At 37.9% G+C, this 19,506-nt stretch overlaps 1 protein-coding gene across 3 annotated transcripts in view; it reads right to left on the bottom strand.

The window, feature by feature from the left end:
• Positions 1–5,525: 5,525 nt before the first annotated feature.
• ZBTB25 (zinc finger and BTB domain containing 25) overlaps positions 5,526–19,506 on the bottom strand; it is a 23,733-nt gene continuing 9,752 nt past the window's right edge. For 2 of the 3 annotated variants that reach the window (XM_068544195.1, XM_068544204.1), the window contains exons 2-3: positions 13,787–13,966; positions 5,526–10,911 (exon numbers count right to left, since the gene is read on the bottom strand). In XM_068544195.1, coding sequence (XP_068400296.1) covers positions 9,777–10,911; positions 13,787–13,959 — 1,308 coding nt within the window. In that variant the 5' untranslated portion in view covers positions 13,960–13,966 and the 3' untranslated portion in view covers positions 5,526–9,776. Of the gene's footprint in view, positions 10,912–13,786; positions 13,967–17,980; positions 18,011–19,506 lie in introns of those variants that run through there. The other variant, XM_068544213.1, reaches the window with a different exon arrangement.

Here is a 19,506-nt window from a genome sequence, read left to right as displayed (position 1 = left end):
TTGTTTTCATCGTCTCTTGCTATTGTCACTAGTTGTCTTTTCTGTATTAACCTATAAATTGTTAATAATCTGTATGGTTTTCCAAATTACTAAGCGATCTTTATGTGGAAATGCTTATTCAGATGGTGCTTGCTAAAGCTGGGTGTTTCAAAAGTTCTGTGTTTATTAAGACACTGATTTTCTTCCCTTAACATCAGCAACCCTGTTTTTTTCTTAAGCACAGCCCAATGACAATAAATAGGCACTATGAAAGAATGTGCTTTCCAAATCTTGGGACCAATTTAAAGTTGATAGCATCTTAAAAGTCCTAAAACTAAAGTTTGTTCCAAAATAAAATGTCTTGTTAAGGTACACTGTACATAGGGTATTTAATATTTCACACTTTGCAGAATTTAAAAAATTTTATTAAATCACATCTAATTTAAGAGAAAAGTACATAACCTTTTGCAACACTTGTCCTGACAGACAATTCTGCCCTTAACGCTGAATTCTGGAGTTCCCAATCCCTTGGAGAAGTACATACCTTTCTTTTTTTCCCTGAAGCTTGAGATCACTGGAGGCTAAGTTCCTGAACTTAGGAAAAAAAGCAAGTATATGTATATATGTACATGAGCACACTATACATTCACAGAAAATCCTCAGCAAAGCTGGGCACAGACCCACGAACAACTAAGGAAAACCTACGTGAGGGGAGGATGGTGGCTCCTAGGTTGGGAAACTCCCAAACTTAAAATTGTCTCTGTAAATTCCAAACTATCATAATAGCAATGGTAGTGGTGTCCAGCAGTTTCTGCATGTTAGCAAGACGAGACGCACTTTCCTCACAATTTGTTTCGTGGCTAGACTCAAATAGGACTTTTGGCCTTATCTTGATATTTATGACAGTGCAATTATGGGGCAGGGATTAAGCCTTTCCTACACTTTTCACAGCTATACTTGTTGCCATAAAAAACAGGCCTTCTAATTCCATACTCCTGGGAGATAGGGAGCACAGGGTGACACAAAAGCAGATGCAGTCCTTTGTACACTTGTACTCAAACCTTTTATTCCCAAATCCCTACTTTGACATCTGTACCTTCAGATCACAGGAAGGTCCAGTCAGTATAGCTACAAGTGGGTCTCTGGACCACATCTGTGATCAGTCACAGGTAAGAGTAATGCAGCTACAGGCATGCATGCTCAAACCAATCAAATATCCTTATATATAAATTACAATGCAGAGGTTCCGTGTGGAATAGCCATTTGTGGTATAAAAACTTAACTAGAGGACTTCCCTGGTGGCGCAGTGGTTAAGAATCTGCCTGCCAATGCAGGGGACACGGGTTCGATCCCTGGTCCGGGAAGATCCCACATGCCACAGAGCAACTAAGCCCGTGTGCCACAACTGCTAAGCCTGCGCTCTAGAACCCGCGAGCCACAACTACTGAGCCCTCGTGCCACAACTACTGAAGCCCGCGCACCTAGAGCCAGTGCTCCACAACGAGAAGCCACCACAATGAGAAGCACGCGCACTGCAACGAGTAGCCCTCGCTCGCTGCAACTAGAGAAAGCCCCCATGCAGCAACGAAGACCCAACGCTGCCAAAAATAAATAAAATTAACTTATTTTTAAAAACCCAAAACTTAACTAGAGTATTTCTATCCCCCTGATCAAAATAACTAGTTAGAACTGTTCTGGTACTCTGTGTAAGGCTAACATGCACGGAATGCCAAAATAAGTGGTCACTCACTATTCAATTCAGGTGAAAAAAAGTCAACCTTTCAGATCTTTTATCCAGATGTGCCACAAACAGCCTTATCAGTAATTTGCCTTATTTCAGAATGAATTTCAGAATTACCTTTTTAGTTTCATGGGTTTTCTTCTCTATACTCAATATCTGGCTGGTGTTTTTTTCTGACCTATGGAAGGATTAATAGTGAATGATAATCATCATGGCTCATTAAGCTCCAAGACTTTCTATATTTATCTGGGTGGTCTTAACCTTTTTTTCATTAAGGTACAACTTACATACAGTAAAATACACCCTTTTTAGTGCACAGTTCTACACATTTTGACAAACACATAGTTGTGTCACCTAGGGAGTATTCATTTTTTCTTATTCTGATTTCATTGTTCTTTATACCACCTGTGTATTTTAGTTCAATATAATTTCCTGGCTGCATCAGTGAAAACTGCTACTTGCTGCAGAAATTCAAAATAAGGGCTTCTTAGACTCAACATTTAAGCCAGGCTAAGGAAAGGCAGGGCTGCCTTGCACAGCTGTTCAAACTATACAGCCCAACTCCAGAAGCACGCATTTGGTGAGTGGCGCCCCCTAGCGTTTATTGTGCATAATTTGCATGGCTCTACGTGGTGGGTCTGAACATAACCACCAGTTTGAGAGATGTGCAAAACTGTGGTATGTTAACAGTGAAACAGGAAATGTTTAAAATTTTTAAAAGGAGCCTTCCATTTATATGCCTTTTCTCCCACACTTTAAAATGTTGTGATAGAAAGAGAGGACAGGTACCACCGAGCTCACAGCACAGACTATGCACATATGTGAAAGAAGGGTAATGTTGGGAAATGAGAACTGGTCCAGTAAAAAAACCTTTTGAGACTCACTCCACTGGAATCTTTGGTCTGCATTTTAAAACCTTTTCCCTTATCTTTGCAAATGTTGTATCCTTTTCCTATAGAACCACCACAGGTTCTTTAGATTTTCCTCCCTACAAGGCACTTAGTACAAATGCCAGAAACCAAAAAAAAAAATTTTTTTTTAAATTAGGTACTTTCCTACATATGGTTTGGACTAAGTACCATATGGCTTCCACTACAGAAAAATGTGGCAGAGCTAAATTCACAAGATCTCATTCCTCAAAGGCCTGTTTGGTCCACAAAAATCTAACATGAACCTTCCTGAAATTCAGTAATAGCATAGATCAGACAATGGGTAACAACTGCAGCTGATGAAGGCCTCCTTCCCAGGCCTCCTTCCTGAACAAGCCTCTCCCAAGAGAGCAAGGACCAGTTCAGTTGTGCAGAGAAGCTCTCCCAGAGCACCTGCTATTCCTTCAGATTTCTGACATAAAAGGACACCAAGGTCTTCTAATAGCTTAAGGGAAGATCCTTTATTTCCATTATTTTGATACAATATCAAGTTGTTTCAATGAAGAAAGCTTCAACATTATATAAATACTGGAAGAGAATTTATCTGGGAGGAAGCAGGTTCATTCTCCCAAGTTGGTTAATCAGTTGTAAAATAAGTTTAAGAGAAGCATTTGGTGATGAGGTACAAAGTCCTAGGATAATATTAATAGTAAATTGCAAGCAGAAATTATGGGGAGGAAAGGGTAGCCTGTATTCACTCAGTATTGGAAGGTACAGGAACTCTATTAGAGAATGTCTCAGCCATCTCGGAGAATGAAACTGGTGGTAGGAAGTGAGGGAAGAAAGGGATAAAGAACAGCAGCTTAGAAAGCCAGTTGCTGAATCACAGTTGAAAGAGAAAGTAAATTTCAGAAAATAATATACAGGCCAAACTCACAGGTTGTGGATATGAAGAAAAGAAGCAAGAGGTAAGAAACTAGGGAGTATTTACTCAAATGTCCCTGGATTTATCTCTAGACCAGGCAGAACACCAAAAACTGAGTTTGATGTCTGATTAGAAGAACAAATGTGATCGAGACTAAAATTCCAAAGCCTTAATGTTAAAGACTTACAAGAATCCTCAGAAATGCTTGATATAACAAGCACACTAAATGTGATATTTTAAAAAGTTATCTGCTGCTATACAGGTAAATTGGAAGCATCTTGATCAAAGAGGGATGTCAATATATTTCAGTACCTAATATATTATGGGATTCAAGGAAGATTCTCATTAGTCATGACTCTATAAAAGTGAAGCAAGATCCAGGAATAGCTAAGTATTAAATAAATGTGAATTAAGCAAACAGTGATGCCAAATTTGAGCATAATGTAAAATAGACTTTTAAAAGGTAGACTGGTGCCACCTTTTGGCCAGATTAAATATTTACACAAATTACAAACTATGATCACATTTTAATTTCAGAGAGACCTTATTACAGACACAATTGTTTAGCTCAAAGGTTATATGAATAGACTTAAAACTGTCTTGTTGCTTAATACATCTATGATTTTTAATAATCACACTTTGTACCTTTGAAAAGATGGCATAAAAGTGAATACAAACAGAAATTTAATTCTGAACAAACACATCTCATACTCCATAAGAACTGTATTAACGTCAAAGATGACTGGGGCAAAAATCGCTAAATTTAAGTTTTGTATCCTTTAGCTCTTGACAATCCTCACAAAACTTACTTTGCCCTTTTAGACCAGGAGTAGCCTATCTCGGCACTACTGACATTTTGGGCTGGAAAACTCTTTGTTGTGGGGCCTATACTCTACACTGTGAGATGTTTAGAGCACCCCCGGTCTCTCTACCCACTAGATGCCAGCAGCAACCTTCCCCTACCCCCACCCAGTTGTGACAACCCAAAACACCTCCACATTGCCAAATGTCACCATGGTGCAAGGGGATCACCCCATGTGATAGTTAAATTTATGTGTCTAACTTGACTGGGCCATGGAATACCCAGATATTTGGTCAAACATTATTCTGGATGTGTCTGTGTTTCTGGATGAGATTAACATTTGAATCAGTAGACTGAGTAAAGTAGACTGCCCTCTCTAATGTGAGTGGCCCTTGTCCAACCAGTTGAAGGCCTGAATAGAACAAAAAGGCTGACCCTCCTGAGAGTAAGGGTAACTTCTGCCTATTAAGTTGGGACATTGGTCTTCTCCTGCCTTTGTGATTCTCAAACTGCAAAGTTTGGACTGGAACTACACCATCGGCTTCCCTGGGTTTCCAGCTTACCAACTGTAGATCTTGGGACTTGGCCTCCATATCTGCATGAGCCAATTCTTTATAATCAATCAATCAATCAATCTTTCTCTCTCTCTCTCTCTCACACACACACACACACACACACACACACACACACACAGAGGCAGTGTGGTTCTGTTTCTCTGGAGAACCCTGACTAATGTGTCCTGGCTAAGAACCACTGTTGCAGATTACGCTACTGGAGGAGATAGAGAGAAAATAGGGAAGAAAGGAAGGAGCAAAGCAAGAAACTTCTGGGAAATGACTACATACTACCTTTCTTTCCGGAAATGGCAGTTGGAAAGCACTTGATTAGGACACCACTTTTCTGTTAACACAGATTATGGTTGGTAAGAATCGGACTCACTGATGCATTTTTGCATCACACATCCAAAATGTTATCTGGTACAGAGACTACTTACCTCAACACTAGGAAGACAACATTTGGCAGACACTGCTGTAAAATAAGAACACATTCTATAAGCTGAGCTAATAAAAGGTTTTGTTTATGATCAAGTCACATTAATTTATTTGTCATGATAAAATACATGAAATTCACAGTTTTCATTCCAAATGGAGAATACGAAACTTTCTGAAATAATGTTTCTGAAGCAAAATCACAATACATTAGGTGGAAGAGTTTAACCATACAATATATTATTGATTTCAGTCTCCTGTATTATGTGTTACTATTACTAGTACTTTGAAGATTTCTTCAGGGGCCCTTTTTCATTGTACAAGTTTTTGGGTTTTTTTTCTTTTTTTTTGGCCATGCTGTGCAGCTTGTGCGATCTTAATTCCCCAACCAGGGATCAAACCCAGGCCTTCGGCAGTGAAAGTGCAGACTCCTAACCACTGTACCGCCAAGGAATTCCCTTTTGCCTTTTTTTTTTGTCCAGGTTTTTGAAATACAAGTTTCTTTGAAGTATTTTAAGTCGATATTTTATTTAATCTGACTAAATGACTTTATTTGGCACAAAATAGAAGAGTTGATGACAGTTAACATCAATTGCATTGGAGCAATATCTACTAATTAATCAAGTGTGGCACAGATATACACTGAAGCACAAAGGATTCTTCCAGGTCTTGAAGACAAAAATCAGTTTGTAATTCCTTATATTTAAGACAGCCAGGCATAGGACTATATAATCTTACCAGTTTTCAAAAAAGTCCAACCATACAAACACAGAAGTACAGCAAAGAATAAAAATGTACAGATTTCATTCTCAGGAATTCAAAAATTTATAATAAAATACCATAGAGCTACATTTAGTTTAAAACATACAAAGATACAAGTTACATTATGAAAATTCTTCACATGGCCTATTTTTACCTCAATTACTACAAAAAAATGGTACTTCTCAAGGATCTGAGTTACAACATCAAGAATTAGCCTGTGCAAATAAACATCGGTGGAATTATACATTTTCCAGACTATCTTCTTCCATGATTAATATGTATTTCCTTCAGTTTTAAGTGAAGCCTTACTATTTTGACAAAACATAATGAATTACTCGGTTATTCGCCCTGCTACATTTCTGGTCTCCATCTACTTTTTAGATGACCTACATCAAAGAAATGAAAATGGTATTTTCTCCATTGCTTTTGTTCCTTTTCCTATATGTAAACAATATGTTTGGGGGAACTTTAAATACAGTTGAACTTGGCAAGGTTTCATTCCCAATAACACCAAAGAATTAATATCCTCCTTGTTAAAGGCTGAAGAGAAATACTGATGGTTAAACTATGGTAGGTAGAATAGGAATTCTAGCAACACTGCTGTTTCTAGAGTATTTGTAAACAAAAAATAAGAATTCTGCCAATTAATTATTGAGTATTAAATAGTACATGACTGCTTCTAAGACATTCTAGAATTTATGAGTTGGAATACTAAAGTTAATAGGTTTAGCTGCAGAAAACATGTAGAATGTAGTTTTCTTTATATGGTTGGTTTTTACCAATAATACTGATAGAACTTAACACAGTTTTAATACAAATCCTCACAACACCCCTGTGAGGTAGGGATTGCTTATAGACACTTTACAGATGGGAAATCAGAAAATCAGAGAAAGAGATAATAATCTCAAGAGATAAATCAAGAAATTTTCGTTTTCTTATAAGGCAGACTGCACTGATACTGAGTTCTGACAATAGGCTAATAAGGACAAATACTGAAACAGTCTGTTTTCCTCCAGAGAACAACTATATGTGGGATCTAGAAAGAAGGGAAAATTCTAAGCTGATCCAAAGGGGAAATGTCTGTCTAGTACTTGCCCAATACATTAAGGTGTACACGGCATTTCCAGTTTTAAGAGTTTGGTGATCATCATGCAAACCATACTATATGGCTAAGATAATAATAGCTCCATTTTACAAATGATGTAGTCAAAACTACAGGGTTTTGCTGGAAGGACTTTTTTATACAAGGTAGATTTTTCTTAGTGAGGAATCATGTCTTAAAAAAATACACTCAGGGCACAGTGTTAGTCATAAAACAGCTATTTTAAAAATATTCCTGTTGAATGAATGAAAAAGATAAAACTGGGGTCATTCCCCACACCACTATTCACTGGCTCTCTGGAACCCAAGTTTTGGGATTTTTTCCTATAAAATGGAGTAATCATTTTCCCACTTCCTATTACAGACAGAACACTGTGAAGATGAAGGAAAGAACATCTGCTTTGAATTCCTAATATTAAAAGGAACTTTATGAATAAGAATAAAAATACAGTTAAGCACTCTTTTCTTAACACCCAACAAAAGTAGATATATCTCTGCTTTAAGTTAATGTTGTCTATCATGGACAGTCAGCCAAAAGCAAACTTTTGCCACATCCAGACTCTGCCCTGAACTGCTGCCCTACACCACAATTCATATGCACACTTACTCCCACCCTTTAGCTATACACACTTTTTTGTGTCAATGACTAATGACTGAGCAAGTAGGAAAGAAAACAGAAGAGAAAAATCAGGAAAATTTTTATCTAAATGAGAAAAATAAGATTTTACTTGAAGAAGGCTAGGGAATATATCTAGAATAGCCTAAGATACATGAAATCAATGTTAATATTTGTGTTCATCCTATGAGATGAAGTCTTTGAGGACAGTATGAGTTTGAATAATTACTTAAATGATTTAAGTATAAGATTAGATGAAGCTCTGACACTAAAGAGCAATACATTTGTTTTAACTACTCCCAATACAACTGACTCTGTATCAATAGCTACTTAGATTTTGCTCTTAACACATGTCAACCCGGACCCCACAAGGCTTCCCCATCCTTGTCTAGGACAGAAACTCAACCACCTTAGACAATGCCCACTGGTTTTCTTCATTCACTCCTTAAGAAAAACTTATCAGTTCATAATTCACCTAACTCACTGATAACCCAGAGAAAACCTTTGTGCCCTTAGAATGAGCTGGATTTCTCTTTGAGCTACCTCCTGACTGAACTCGGATCCTGTTGAGGAACTGTGATGTCAGGAAATACCCGAAGAAGTGAGCAGTCAGGAAGGAGATTAAACAGTTTCTGTATGTAGTTAAATTCTAAGCTTCACAAACCAAATTTACTAAATTTACTAAAATACCTGTGAGGTTTAGAATTTAGCAGGGCAGCATACAAAAAAAGATAAGGCTGTTCTGAAGCCTCTCTCTTTTGTTATCCTTGACTATCTAGTATTTTAAATTTAAACATCTCAGAAACAATTTAGGTCTATCCTCTGTGGTGAAGTTTAACCAGCTATTTCCCAGCTACACAGAGCAGGAGAGTCTATCATTCAGTCCACCACTTTTAATTTTTCTGGAATTTTAGCTTTGTAAGTTTCACCAATATAAAAGGGAGTTAAGTTGATTCACAGAGGGAAGGCTGTCATGGATTTTAAACATAGTTCTAGGACACTGACTATATCTACTCTGCTGGTTTTATGGACCAGAAAAAAGTTAAAATTGTGCCACTGAAAAATTACCTTTTCGGGTGATGATTAGAAAATTAATGTCAACCCAGGTAGCCTATAAAATCTTCTGATACTGTGGATAGAAAGATAATTTGTATTTTATCATTTACCTCATAAGCTCATGTAAACTTCTGGTCATAAAAATCTCAAACTCCCTTAAGGTCTTTAAGAAAACACTCTAGATTAAGATAACAACACTAGGGTGTCAGTCAACACAGATCTATCTGAATTTCTGTCTCTAACACCAGGGGCTTCTATGCTTATCTATGTGTATGTATCTTACTGTTTCTTTAAGTTTTTGTGTGTTTCTGACTCTTCTCCCTTTCTCTCTTTTAAATATTTTTTATTGAAAATGAGGTATGCTCAGTGTTAAAAATAAATAAATAAAGCCACATAAGATGTTGCAGAGCTAGTAAGTAAAAAGTAATTTAAAACTACTCATGATTTGGTATAGCTATGCCTTAAAACAAATGTTTTATACATGATAACATATAGTTATGCACTAAAAACTATTAATTCCCTATATGGCAGAAAATATTTTAAAATAATCCTCATAAGGGCTTAATTCATGTGGAACATTAACCAAAAGTGACAGTCTAGAATATTCTTTAAAAAGGATTTCACTTATTTCATATTCGATTTGATTTTACAGATTCTAGAACCTGGAAAAACTTCCATACTTCTATATTGATTTCTGATTTCTAAATTGTGATTTAATTTATGAGAAGTTCACAGCCCTAATTGAAGGTTACATTTTAGTAGCTATGTATCAATATATCTCACAATAAGAAGATCTAATACATACAACCTTAAAACTATGGATAAATGGTAAAGAAAAAGTCAATAGAACTTGAGGAGAAAAATAATTTATGAATTTAAAAATGCATGTGAGTTTTCTTTTTCAGAACTGATACAAAAATCCTGAAGGAGAAACTGCTACTCAACCAGGATAGTATCCACATTTTCTTGTGTGAGTTCTGACTCTAAGGCACAAGATGAGTCTAACTGTTCTTGTGACAAGCGAGAACTTTTCAGGGGTACGTCAGACCAGCTGTCACAATATGGCTGAAATCTCTGGGCTAATGTATTACCAAACCTTTGGCATCGGTTATATCTGTAAGATTTACCTTTGTGTGTATACATGTGCTCCAGTAATTGGCTCTTTCGGAGAAATTTATGACCACAGATGGTACAGCTGATTTTTCTTTTCCTTGAAAAAGAAAAATTACAGTTTAATTCTACTGGCTCAGTGTCTTTGGAGATCAAAGACACTTGACTGATCTGCAAAGGCTCTGTGGTACCCCGGTTTGAGTGGTCAGGCTGCTGCTCATTATCCTTGACAATGAAGGAGCTAAGCCTGCGGCATTCAAGAGCCTCGCTATTTTCATTAAGTGGATGCACTTCACCAAGGTCGTTACTTTCCAGAATGGAAGCAGGGACACCAAATGGGAGGGATCCAGACACGTGGTTATGGAGATGTTGTCTCAGATTACTACGGGAATCAAAACGTTCCCCACAGTAATGGCATAGGTGTATTTTGATACCGCTTTCGGTGGAAGTGGGGCCTGTCACCTCTGAAGAGGGTGACGGATGGCTCTGGGAAATCACAGATTCTGGGTCACATCTCTCCTGCTTGATGGACACGGGAGGCTTCTGGTGCTCCTCCAAGGCCTGGGCAGCAGGATGGGCCCTCTGCTGGTCTGCAGTGCCATCATCCAGCCCAATAGCAAGAGAGAGCTGCAACTGGGGGTGGTCACCCTGGACGGCAGCTCTATTTCCATTGTTATTGGAAGGAGCTTCCTTGACCTCCAGCCCTTGTTTGACAGCTGTTTTTTGGGTCGTTGAGATCTGAATGCCATATAAATTTGAGGACTGCACAGTCTCTGGTGAGAACACTTGATTCATTTCAGTCGCAATGTGAGAAAGGTAGTCGGCGTGAAGAAATCGAATCCCTTCCTCCAAACGACTATGATCCACAATCTGTTTTGGCCCTTTCCCCGTGTACATAATGTGCAACAAATAGCTGAATATGTCAGGTTGGATGTCAGTTGGTTGTATTTTTATGCATTCACTGTTAAAAACAAAAAAACAGACCCACACAGAATAAAACAACCCGGTTGGCCTTTTAGTTAACAGTACACAGTCTTAGGCTAAAGCAGTTTCTTCCTAAGAAGTTCTAACTTAGCAATCTGCCTTGATGAAACTCAGCAACAAAAGCTTAAATTTTCATTGTATACCAGTTTTATGGCGCAACTACAAGTCTTCATATATTCAATCTACTGCCTGAAGTTAAGAAACACAGATATTCTGATTAGTTGAACATTTAATTAGTGACTCCTAAGTGATATGCACTTAAACTGCATGCCAGGGGGTAGAAAAATGATGAATAAAATAGGTACCCTGCTCTTAAGGAACTTAACAGTCTATTGGGTATATAACCAAAAGAACTGAAATCGGGAACTCAAACAGATACCTATAGACCAATGTTCATTACAGCATTATTCACATTAGCCAAAAGCTAGAAACAACCCAAGTGCCCATCAGCAGATGAATGGATAAACAAAATGCAGTATATACATACAATGGAATGTTATTCAGCCATAAAAAGGAATAAGGTTCTGATATATGTTACAAAATGGATGAACCCTGAAAACATGCTAAGTGAAATAAGCCAGACACAACAGGACAAATTTTATATGATGCCACTTATAAGAAACATCTAGATTAGGAAAATTCATAGAGACAGAAAATAGATTAGAGGTTACCAGGAGCTTGGGGGTGGAGAGAATGGGGAGTTATTATTTAATGGCTACAGTTTCTTTCTGGGGTGATAAAAAGTTTTAGAAATAGATACTGGTGATGGCTGCACAACACTGTGAATGTGATTAATGCCCCTGAACTGTACAAATAGAAATGGTTAAAATGGCAAATTTTATGTTTACATACATTGTACCATAATAAAAAATAATTAAAAATTTTAAAAGCGTCTATTGGAATTGGTACTATTTAGAATTTAAATCACACTAACCTTATTTTGGCTTCCAAACTGTATTAATATATCTACTCTTTAAATTGCAAACGAATACAAGTGTAACTTTGAAAAGGTTTAAATTAATCTCAAGCCCAATTTTCACATATGAATCTAGAATTCAGAAAATAGATAGAAATAACTGTGTAACAAGAAATCAGGAAACACCCTGCAAAATTAGGATAAAAACAACCTGAGGGAAATGCTGGATGACAAGGAACAATGGAATCAGTTGATGGACTTACCTTCCCTGAAGCAAAAGTTTGTGTCAATACATCAGAAAGCAAGTGTCAGTATGCCGGCAATCCATTTCTTTAGTCCTGACGTTTTAGGATTCCCTCTTGGGTTTCACTCTTACCTGTGACTCTTACCTCACTGCCATGGTCTGTTGCAGGGGTTTTTTATGTCAGCACAGAGCTCTTTTAACTGAGGATTTTTAGTTGCTCAACAGAGATACCACAAAGTAGGCCTGCTACCTTTGTATCGCCTGAATTTAGTTTAGCATTGTGCCTGGTACGCAATAGGTGCTTTAAGTGCTGAACCAACTCACTGCTCTCAGATGAGGCTTATGTGAAGGTAGTGTTTCTAATCTAGTTTCTACACTGACACTTAAGTCAGAGAGGAAACTTCTGCGTGGCAGAAAAGACTACCCATGACCTGTCCCCGACTCTAACCTCCTCTCCCCTTTGTGTCATATATTCCAATCATTCTGATCTACTCCATTTTCTGAATGTGCTAGCCTGGTTCATATCTGCATATGTTTTCATGCATTTTTCCCCTTTGCCTGCAACTGTAACTTTTTGCGTTCCTCTACAATATCTGAAAAACTCCTCCTGATCCTTCAACATTCAGAGCCTCTGTAAAACCTGTTCCAACCTTCTCAAAATAAGGCTGCTGACACTCCACTCTACCTTGTGCAGCAGTTCTATTATAGACATCACAGTAACTATTAATAGCAGCAGCTAACAGTGCAAAGCTCTGTTCTAAGCATTTTAATATTATTAATCCATTTAATCTTCTCAACACCATGGGGTGGGTATATTATTCTAGTGTTTTACAGAGAAGGAAACTGAGGCACAAAGAGATCAATTACACTGCAATTATTTTCTTTACATGCATTACCTCTCTCTTAGACTATAAACTTTTTTTTTTTTTTTTTTTTGGCTGCACCACCTGGCATGTGATCTTAGTTCCCGACCAGGGATTGAACCCACGGCCCCTGCACTGGAAGCAAAGAGTCTTAACCATTGGACCGCCAGAGAAGTGCCACCATGTAAGGTCTTTTAAAAAATCATACAGTGTTGCATCACTTTTAACCTAGGAGGTATTAAAGCTATTTTTTTCCAAGAGCTCAGAATCTGGATACCACTTTATAGCCCCCTCCCTAATATCCCATGCTGGGGTAATCTAAATTTAAAAAAACCTTTTTGAAAAAATATTTGAAACAAACGACATTTGAACTGTAATACGGAATATAAAGTGGGCAGAGTTATGACATTGAAACCTTGCTGTGAAAGTGTTATGGAACAGAAATCAGTGACTTAGTGATTAAGATCACTGATTTGCATTTGAGTTTAATATATCAGCTGTATAATCCTAGATGGACAAGTTACTGAACAACTCAGTTACAGTTTCTTTTTCTCTAAAAAAGTATGGATAACAGAATTTACATTAGATAAATGCTTAGTGCTTGTTTATGCTATAAGCCTTCAACAGATTTTAGCCATTATTGTTTTCATTCTTATCTTCTACCATGGACCCTACACAGAGTTTAATGACAGATGCGTAAAAAAATTACAAATTTTTATTATTTCCTAAGGTGATCCCGTAACAAAGAATCCCCAAAATGAGATTATAATAAGGCTTAGCTATATCACAGTATCAAAAATTCTTCTGATTTACAGAAGCACATCCTTACCTTGTTTGGTGAATAAATATCATCTTGAAATAGTTAGAAAAAGCAGCAAGCACTGCTCTGTGGGCTTTGAAGTAGACATCTCCAATAGCAACTGTGCAATCACACAGAAAACCAAATTCTCGCTGCATGTTCAGCTGCTGCAGAAGGACAAGGCTATGGCTAGCTGTGTCCATTGTGGCTCTGAAAAAGGATAATATAGATTTTTTTTTTACAAGGTTGGCTATAGATCACACAAACCTACAGAATACAAGGAGGCCTAAATTTAAATGAAATTATTCAACAGTTTTCAATACTGTTAATTTTACCCCAAACTTAGCTAACATTAAATACCCCATTATGACAATTGATTTCAACCCTGCTGAAATGATAAAATGTGGCCTTTTTAAAATCTGGTAAGAAGGTGGCTTGGTGTGGTGACAAAGACGTGAAAGGAAGTCTGTCCTTTTTTATCTATGCAACCACAGTTTCTAGTCCTCAGTTTCCTCACTGGCAAAAATGGGAATGAGGAGCAACAGTCAGCTCTACCCACCACCAGAGCCTCCCATCGAGCCTCTTAGATAGCCTCAACCACCAGAGGACAGACAGCAGAAGCAAGAAAAACTACAATCCTGCAGCCTGTGGACCAAAAACCACAGTTACAGAAAGATAGAGAAGATGAAAAGGCAGAGGGCTATGTACCAGATGAAGGAACAAGAAAAAACCCCAGAAAAACAACTAAATGAAGTGGAGATAGGCAACCTTCCAGAAAAAGAATTCAGAATAATGATAGTGAAGATGATCCAGGACCTCGGAATAAGAATGGAGGCAAAGATTGAGAAGATGCAAGAAATGATTAACAAAGACCTAGAAGAATTAAAGAACAAACAAACAGAGATGACCAATACAATAACTGAAATGAAAACTACACTAGAAGGAATCAATAGCAGAATAACTGAGGCAGAAGAACGGATAAGTGACCTGGAAGACAAAATGGTGGAATTCACTGCTGCGGAACAGACTAAAGAAAAAAGAATGAAAAAAAACGAAGACAGCCTAAGAGACCTCTGGGACAACATTAAACGCAACAACATTCGCATTATAGGGGTCCCAGAAGGAGAAGAGAGAGAGAAAGGACCAGAGAAAATATTTGAAGAGATTATAGTCGAAAACTTCCCTAGCATGGGAAAGGAAATAGCCACCCAAGTCCAGGAAGCGCAGAGAGTCCCATACAGGATAAACCCAAGGAGAAACACGCCGAGACACATAGTAATCAAAGTGGCAAAAATTAAAGACAAAGAAAAATTATTGAAAGCAGCAAGGGAAAAACGACAAATAACATACAAGGGAACTCCCATAAGGCTAACAGCTGATTTCTCAGCAGAAACTCTGCAAGCCAGAAGGGAGTGGCATGATATACTTAAAGTGATGAAAGGGAAGAACCTACAACCAAGATTACTCTACCCGGCAAGGATCTCATTTAGATTTGATGGAGAAATCAAAAGCTTTACAGACAAGCAAAAGCTAAGAGAATTCAGCACCACCAAACCAGCTCTACAACAAATGCTAAAGGAACTTCTCTAAGTGGGAAACACAAGAGAAGTAAAGGACCTACAAAAACAAACCCAAAACAATTAAGAAAATGGTCATAGGAACATACATATCGATAATTACCTTAAACGTGAATGGATTAAATGCCCCAACCAAAAGACATAGACTGGCTGAGTGGATACAAAAACAAGACCCATATATATGCTGTCTACAAGAGACCCACTTTAGACCTAGGGACACATACAGACTGAAAGTGAGGGGATGGAAAAAGATATTCCATGCAAATGGAAATCAAAAGAAAGCTGGAGTAGCTATACTCATATCAGATAAAATAGACTTTAAAATAAAGAATGTTACAAGAGACAAGGAAGAACACTACATAATGATCCAGGGATCAATCCAAGAAGAAGATATAACAATTATAAATATATATGCACCCAACATAGGAGCACCTCAATACATAAGGCAACTGCTAACAGCTATAAAAGAGGAAATCGACAGTAACACAATAATAGTGGGGGACTTTAACACCTCACTTACACCAATGGACAGATCATCCAAAATGAAAATAAATAAGGAAACAGAAGCTTTAAATGACACAATAGACCAGATAGATTTAATTGATATATATAGGACATTCCATCCAAAAACAGCAGATTACACGTTCTTCTCAAGTGCGCACGGAACATTCTCCAGGATAGATCACATCTTGGGTCACAAATCAAGCCTCAGTAAATTTAAGAAAATTGAAATCATATCAAGCATCTTTTCTGACCACAACGCTATGAGATTAGAAATGAATTACAGGGAAAAAAACGTAAAAAAGACAAACACATGGAGGCTAAACAATACGTTACTAAATAACCAAGAGATCACTGAAGAAATCAAAGAGGAAATCAAAAAATACCTAGAGACAAATGACAATGAAAACACGACGACCCAAAACCTATGGGATGCAGCAAAAGCGGTTCTAAGAGGGAAGTTTATAGCTATACAAGCCTACCTCAAGAAACAAGAAAAATCTCAAGTAAACAATCTAACCTTACACCTAAAGAAACTAGAGAAAGAAGAACAAACAAAACCCAAAGTTAGCAGAAGGAAAGAAATCATAAAGATCAGAGCAGAAATAAATGAAATAGAAACAAAGAAAACAATAGCAAAGATCAATAAAACTAAAAGTTGGTTCTTTGAGAAGATAAACAAAATTGATAAGCCATTAGCCAGACTCATCAAGAAAAAGAGGGAGAGGACTCAAATCAATAAAATCAGAAATGAAAAAGGAGAAGTTACAACAGACACCGCAGAAATACAAAGCATCCTAAGAGACTACTACAAGCAACTTTATGCCAATAAAATGGACAACCTGGAAGAAATGGACAAATTCTTAGAAAGGTATAGCCTTCCAAGACTGAACCAGGAAGAAACAGAAAATATGAACAGACCAATCACAAGTAATGAAATTGAAACTGTGATTAAAAATCTTCCAACAAACAAAAGTCCAGGACCAGATGGCTTCACAGGTGAATTCTATCAAACATTTAGAGAAGAGCTAACACCCATCCTTCTCAAACTCTTCCAAAAGATTGCAGAGGAAGGAACACTCCCAAACTCATTCTATGAGGCCACCATCACCCTGATACCAAAACCAGACAAAGACACTACAAAAAAAGAAAATTACAGACCAATATCACTGATGAATATAGATGCAAAAATCCTCAACAAAATACTAGCAAACAGAATCCAACAACACATTAAAAGGATCATACACCACGATCAAGTGGGATTTATCCCAGGGATGCAAGGATTCTTCAATATACGCAAATCAATCAATGTGATACACCATATTAACAAATTGAAGAATAAAAACCATATGATCATCTCAATAGATGCAGAAAAAGCTTTTGACAAAATTCAACACGCATTTATGATAAAAACTCTCCAGAAAGTGGGCATAGAGGGAACCTACCTCAACATAATAAAGGCCATATATGACAAACCCACAGCAAAAAAAAAAAAAAAAAAAAAAAAATGGGAATGAGGTACTGATCCTTGCCTCAGGGCCAAATGAGATAACTTATGTGTAAAGCACCTTGTAATGGAAACTACTATTCAAATGTTGACTATAAATGTTAATAACATTACAGTGTGTCCTGCCTGGGCTAGAGCTGTCACTGCTCCTTAGGGATCCTCTGTTATGCTCAGGGGACACTGGCCTCCTAACTATCATATAATGTTTGGGTAAATTTTCAGTCACAGGAGCCCTTAAAATAGATGTCAAGCCACATCCCCAGGTTCACATGGGGCCTGAAGCCCAATGGGAAAGAACCTAAGCCCTGACCTTAACTGGACTCAGACACATACAAGCATGGAGGTTCCCAAAGAAGTAGAATGAAGGATGGGACCACTGGTCTCACGGGAAAATATCACGCATGAGGAAGAACATGCAAAAGAATTCTGGCGGAGAAGTCTAGTGTGAGCAAAGCAGCAAGAACATTCGTGAGGGCTCTGGGAGGTGGGAGGCTGTGCCACCTTCTCCTTCCTCCACCTTCTCCACCTCAACTGTGCAGAGAGAAGGCAGCTGTGGTATAAAGGGCATCCCTGGGGTGCTGGGAGAACCTCCTCTAAAAAAGCAGGTCCTAAAAAAAGAAATGAAGTTTTCCTACTAACCAGAGAGACCAAAGTCTTAAGGAGGTCAGTGATGAGAGTGTGGGTTTAGCTGTCTGGAGACTGGCAGTAGCTTGGGCAGCAAAATGCTGAGTGGTGGATAATATAATAAAAATAGTCAATGGTTTATACTGTTTCCTGTGTGTCAGGCATTTTTCACTCATTTAATTTTCAGTTCAACTCTATGAGAAAGGAAATACTCAATGCATCTTACAGATGAAGAAACAATCAGCACAGAGAGTTAACTGACCCAAGATCAAACTGCTCGTAAGTTGCAGAGCAGGGGATTCAAACCCAGGCATTGGACTCCAGAGCCCCAATGTCCTCCCTCTCCACCTCCCAGAAAAAAACACGACTCATCAACTGAAGGAGCCTAGGGAACAGTCCACACATCAAGCACCCTGGGAAGCCTGCAAAGAAGAATCCGGGACAAACCCAGATTTCCTACTGCTTAAGCAAATGTGACACAGCAAAACAAACATTTATACTTATTAGTGGATAAAGTCTAGATTATAATTGGTAAAGATAAAGGCAATTACTATTGATAAAAGGTTAAATCTATTTTTATTAAAACTACATATATAATGTACTAATATGGAATAATATCCAAGACATAGTAAGTAAAAAAAGCAAAATGTAAAACTGTGTAGAGAAGACTACTATTTATGTAAAAGTGGTAGAGTGGTTATTTTATTTTTAAAGGTGGGGGAATTTACACATAAATATATTCTTGTTTATGTACACATGTCTGGAAAGGTTCAAAGAAACCAGTTTTGCTTCTGGGAGGGAAACTAGGGAGCAGAGAGTTAAGGGTGGGGGGAACTATACTGTTTGAATATGTTGAAATATTTCAGACAGACAGTATGTAAAGAGAACAAGGTAACAAGCACCCACCCCTGGGCACAAAAAGTAAACATTACAAACAGGGTAGAGACACCCTGGCATCTCTCCCACACTCTACCCCACCACCCACCTTGCCTCCAAAGGTAACCACCATATTGATTTTGGTGTTTATGACTCTCCTGTACATTATCACATTCTTACTGCATGTGTTCAGATTCCTTAAGAACGTTTGGTATTGTTTTGCATGTTTTAAAATTTTATACAAATAATATTATACTTTAGGAATCCTGCAACTTGCTTCTTTTAACTCTACATTCATACATTACGATACTGAGCAGGGCCCTGTGGGGTTCCTGGGCACAAAGCCTTTCTGTGTCCCCCATTTCTTTGATTACAAGACATAGCTTTCATTCAGCCTCCATGACCTTCCCTGAATTCCAACAGGCAGATTAAAGCAGTTGTTAATTCGGGAAAGGAGGGGATGCTAGACCAGAGAGAAATAAACAGTCATAGAAACAATAGTGCAGCCTTTGTGCAAGGTCTTGGTTCCCCATCAAGGGATACACACAACAATATCTTTGAGCTGTTTGGAGATACTGAAACCCCCTCCAGGTGGGAGAAGTTAAGATTAACGATGGTATGCTGCCCACAAGCATGCAGACCCCAGACCAGCTGGAACCTGAAGG

Source organism: Eschrichtius robustus, chromosome 1, assembly GCF_028021215.1.
Source record: "Eschrichtius robustus isolate mEscRob2 chromosome 1, mEscRob2.pri, whole genome shotgun sequence".
NCBI lineage: Eukaryota > Metazoa > Chordata > Mammalia > Artiodactyla > Eschrichtiidae > Eschrichtius > Eschrichtius robustus.
This window is presented reverse-complemented; position numbering and strand designations above follow the sequence as displayed.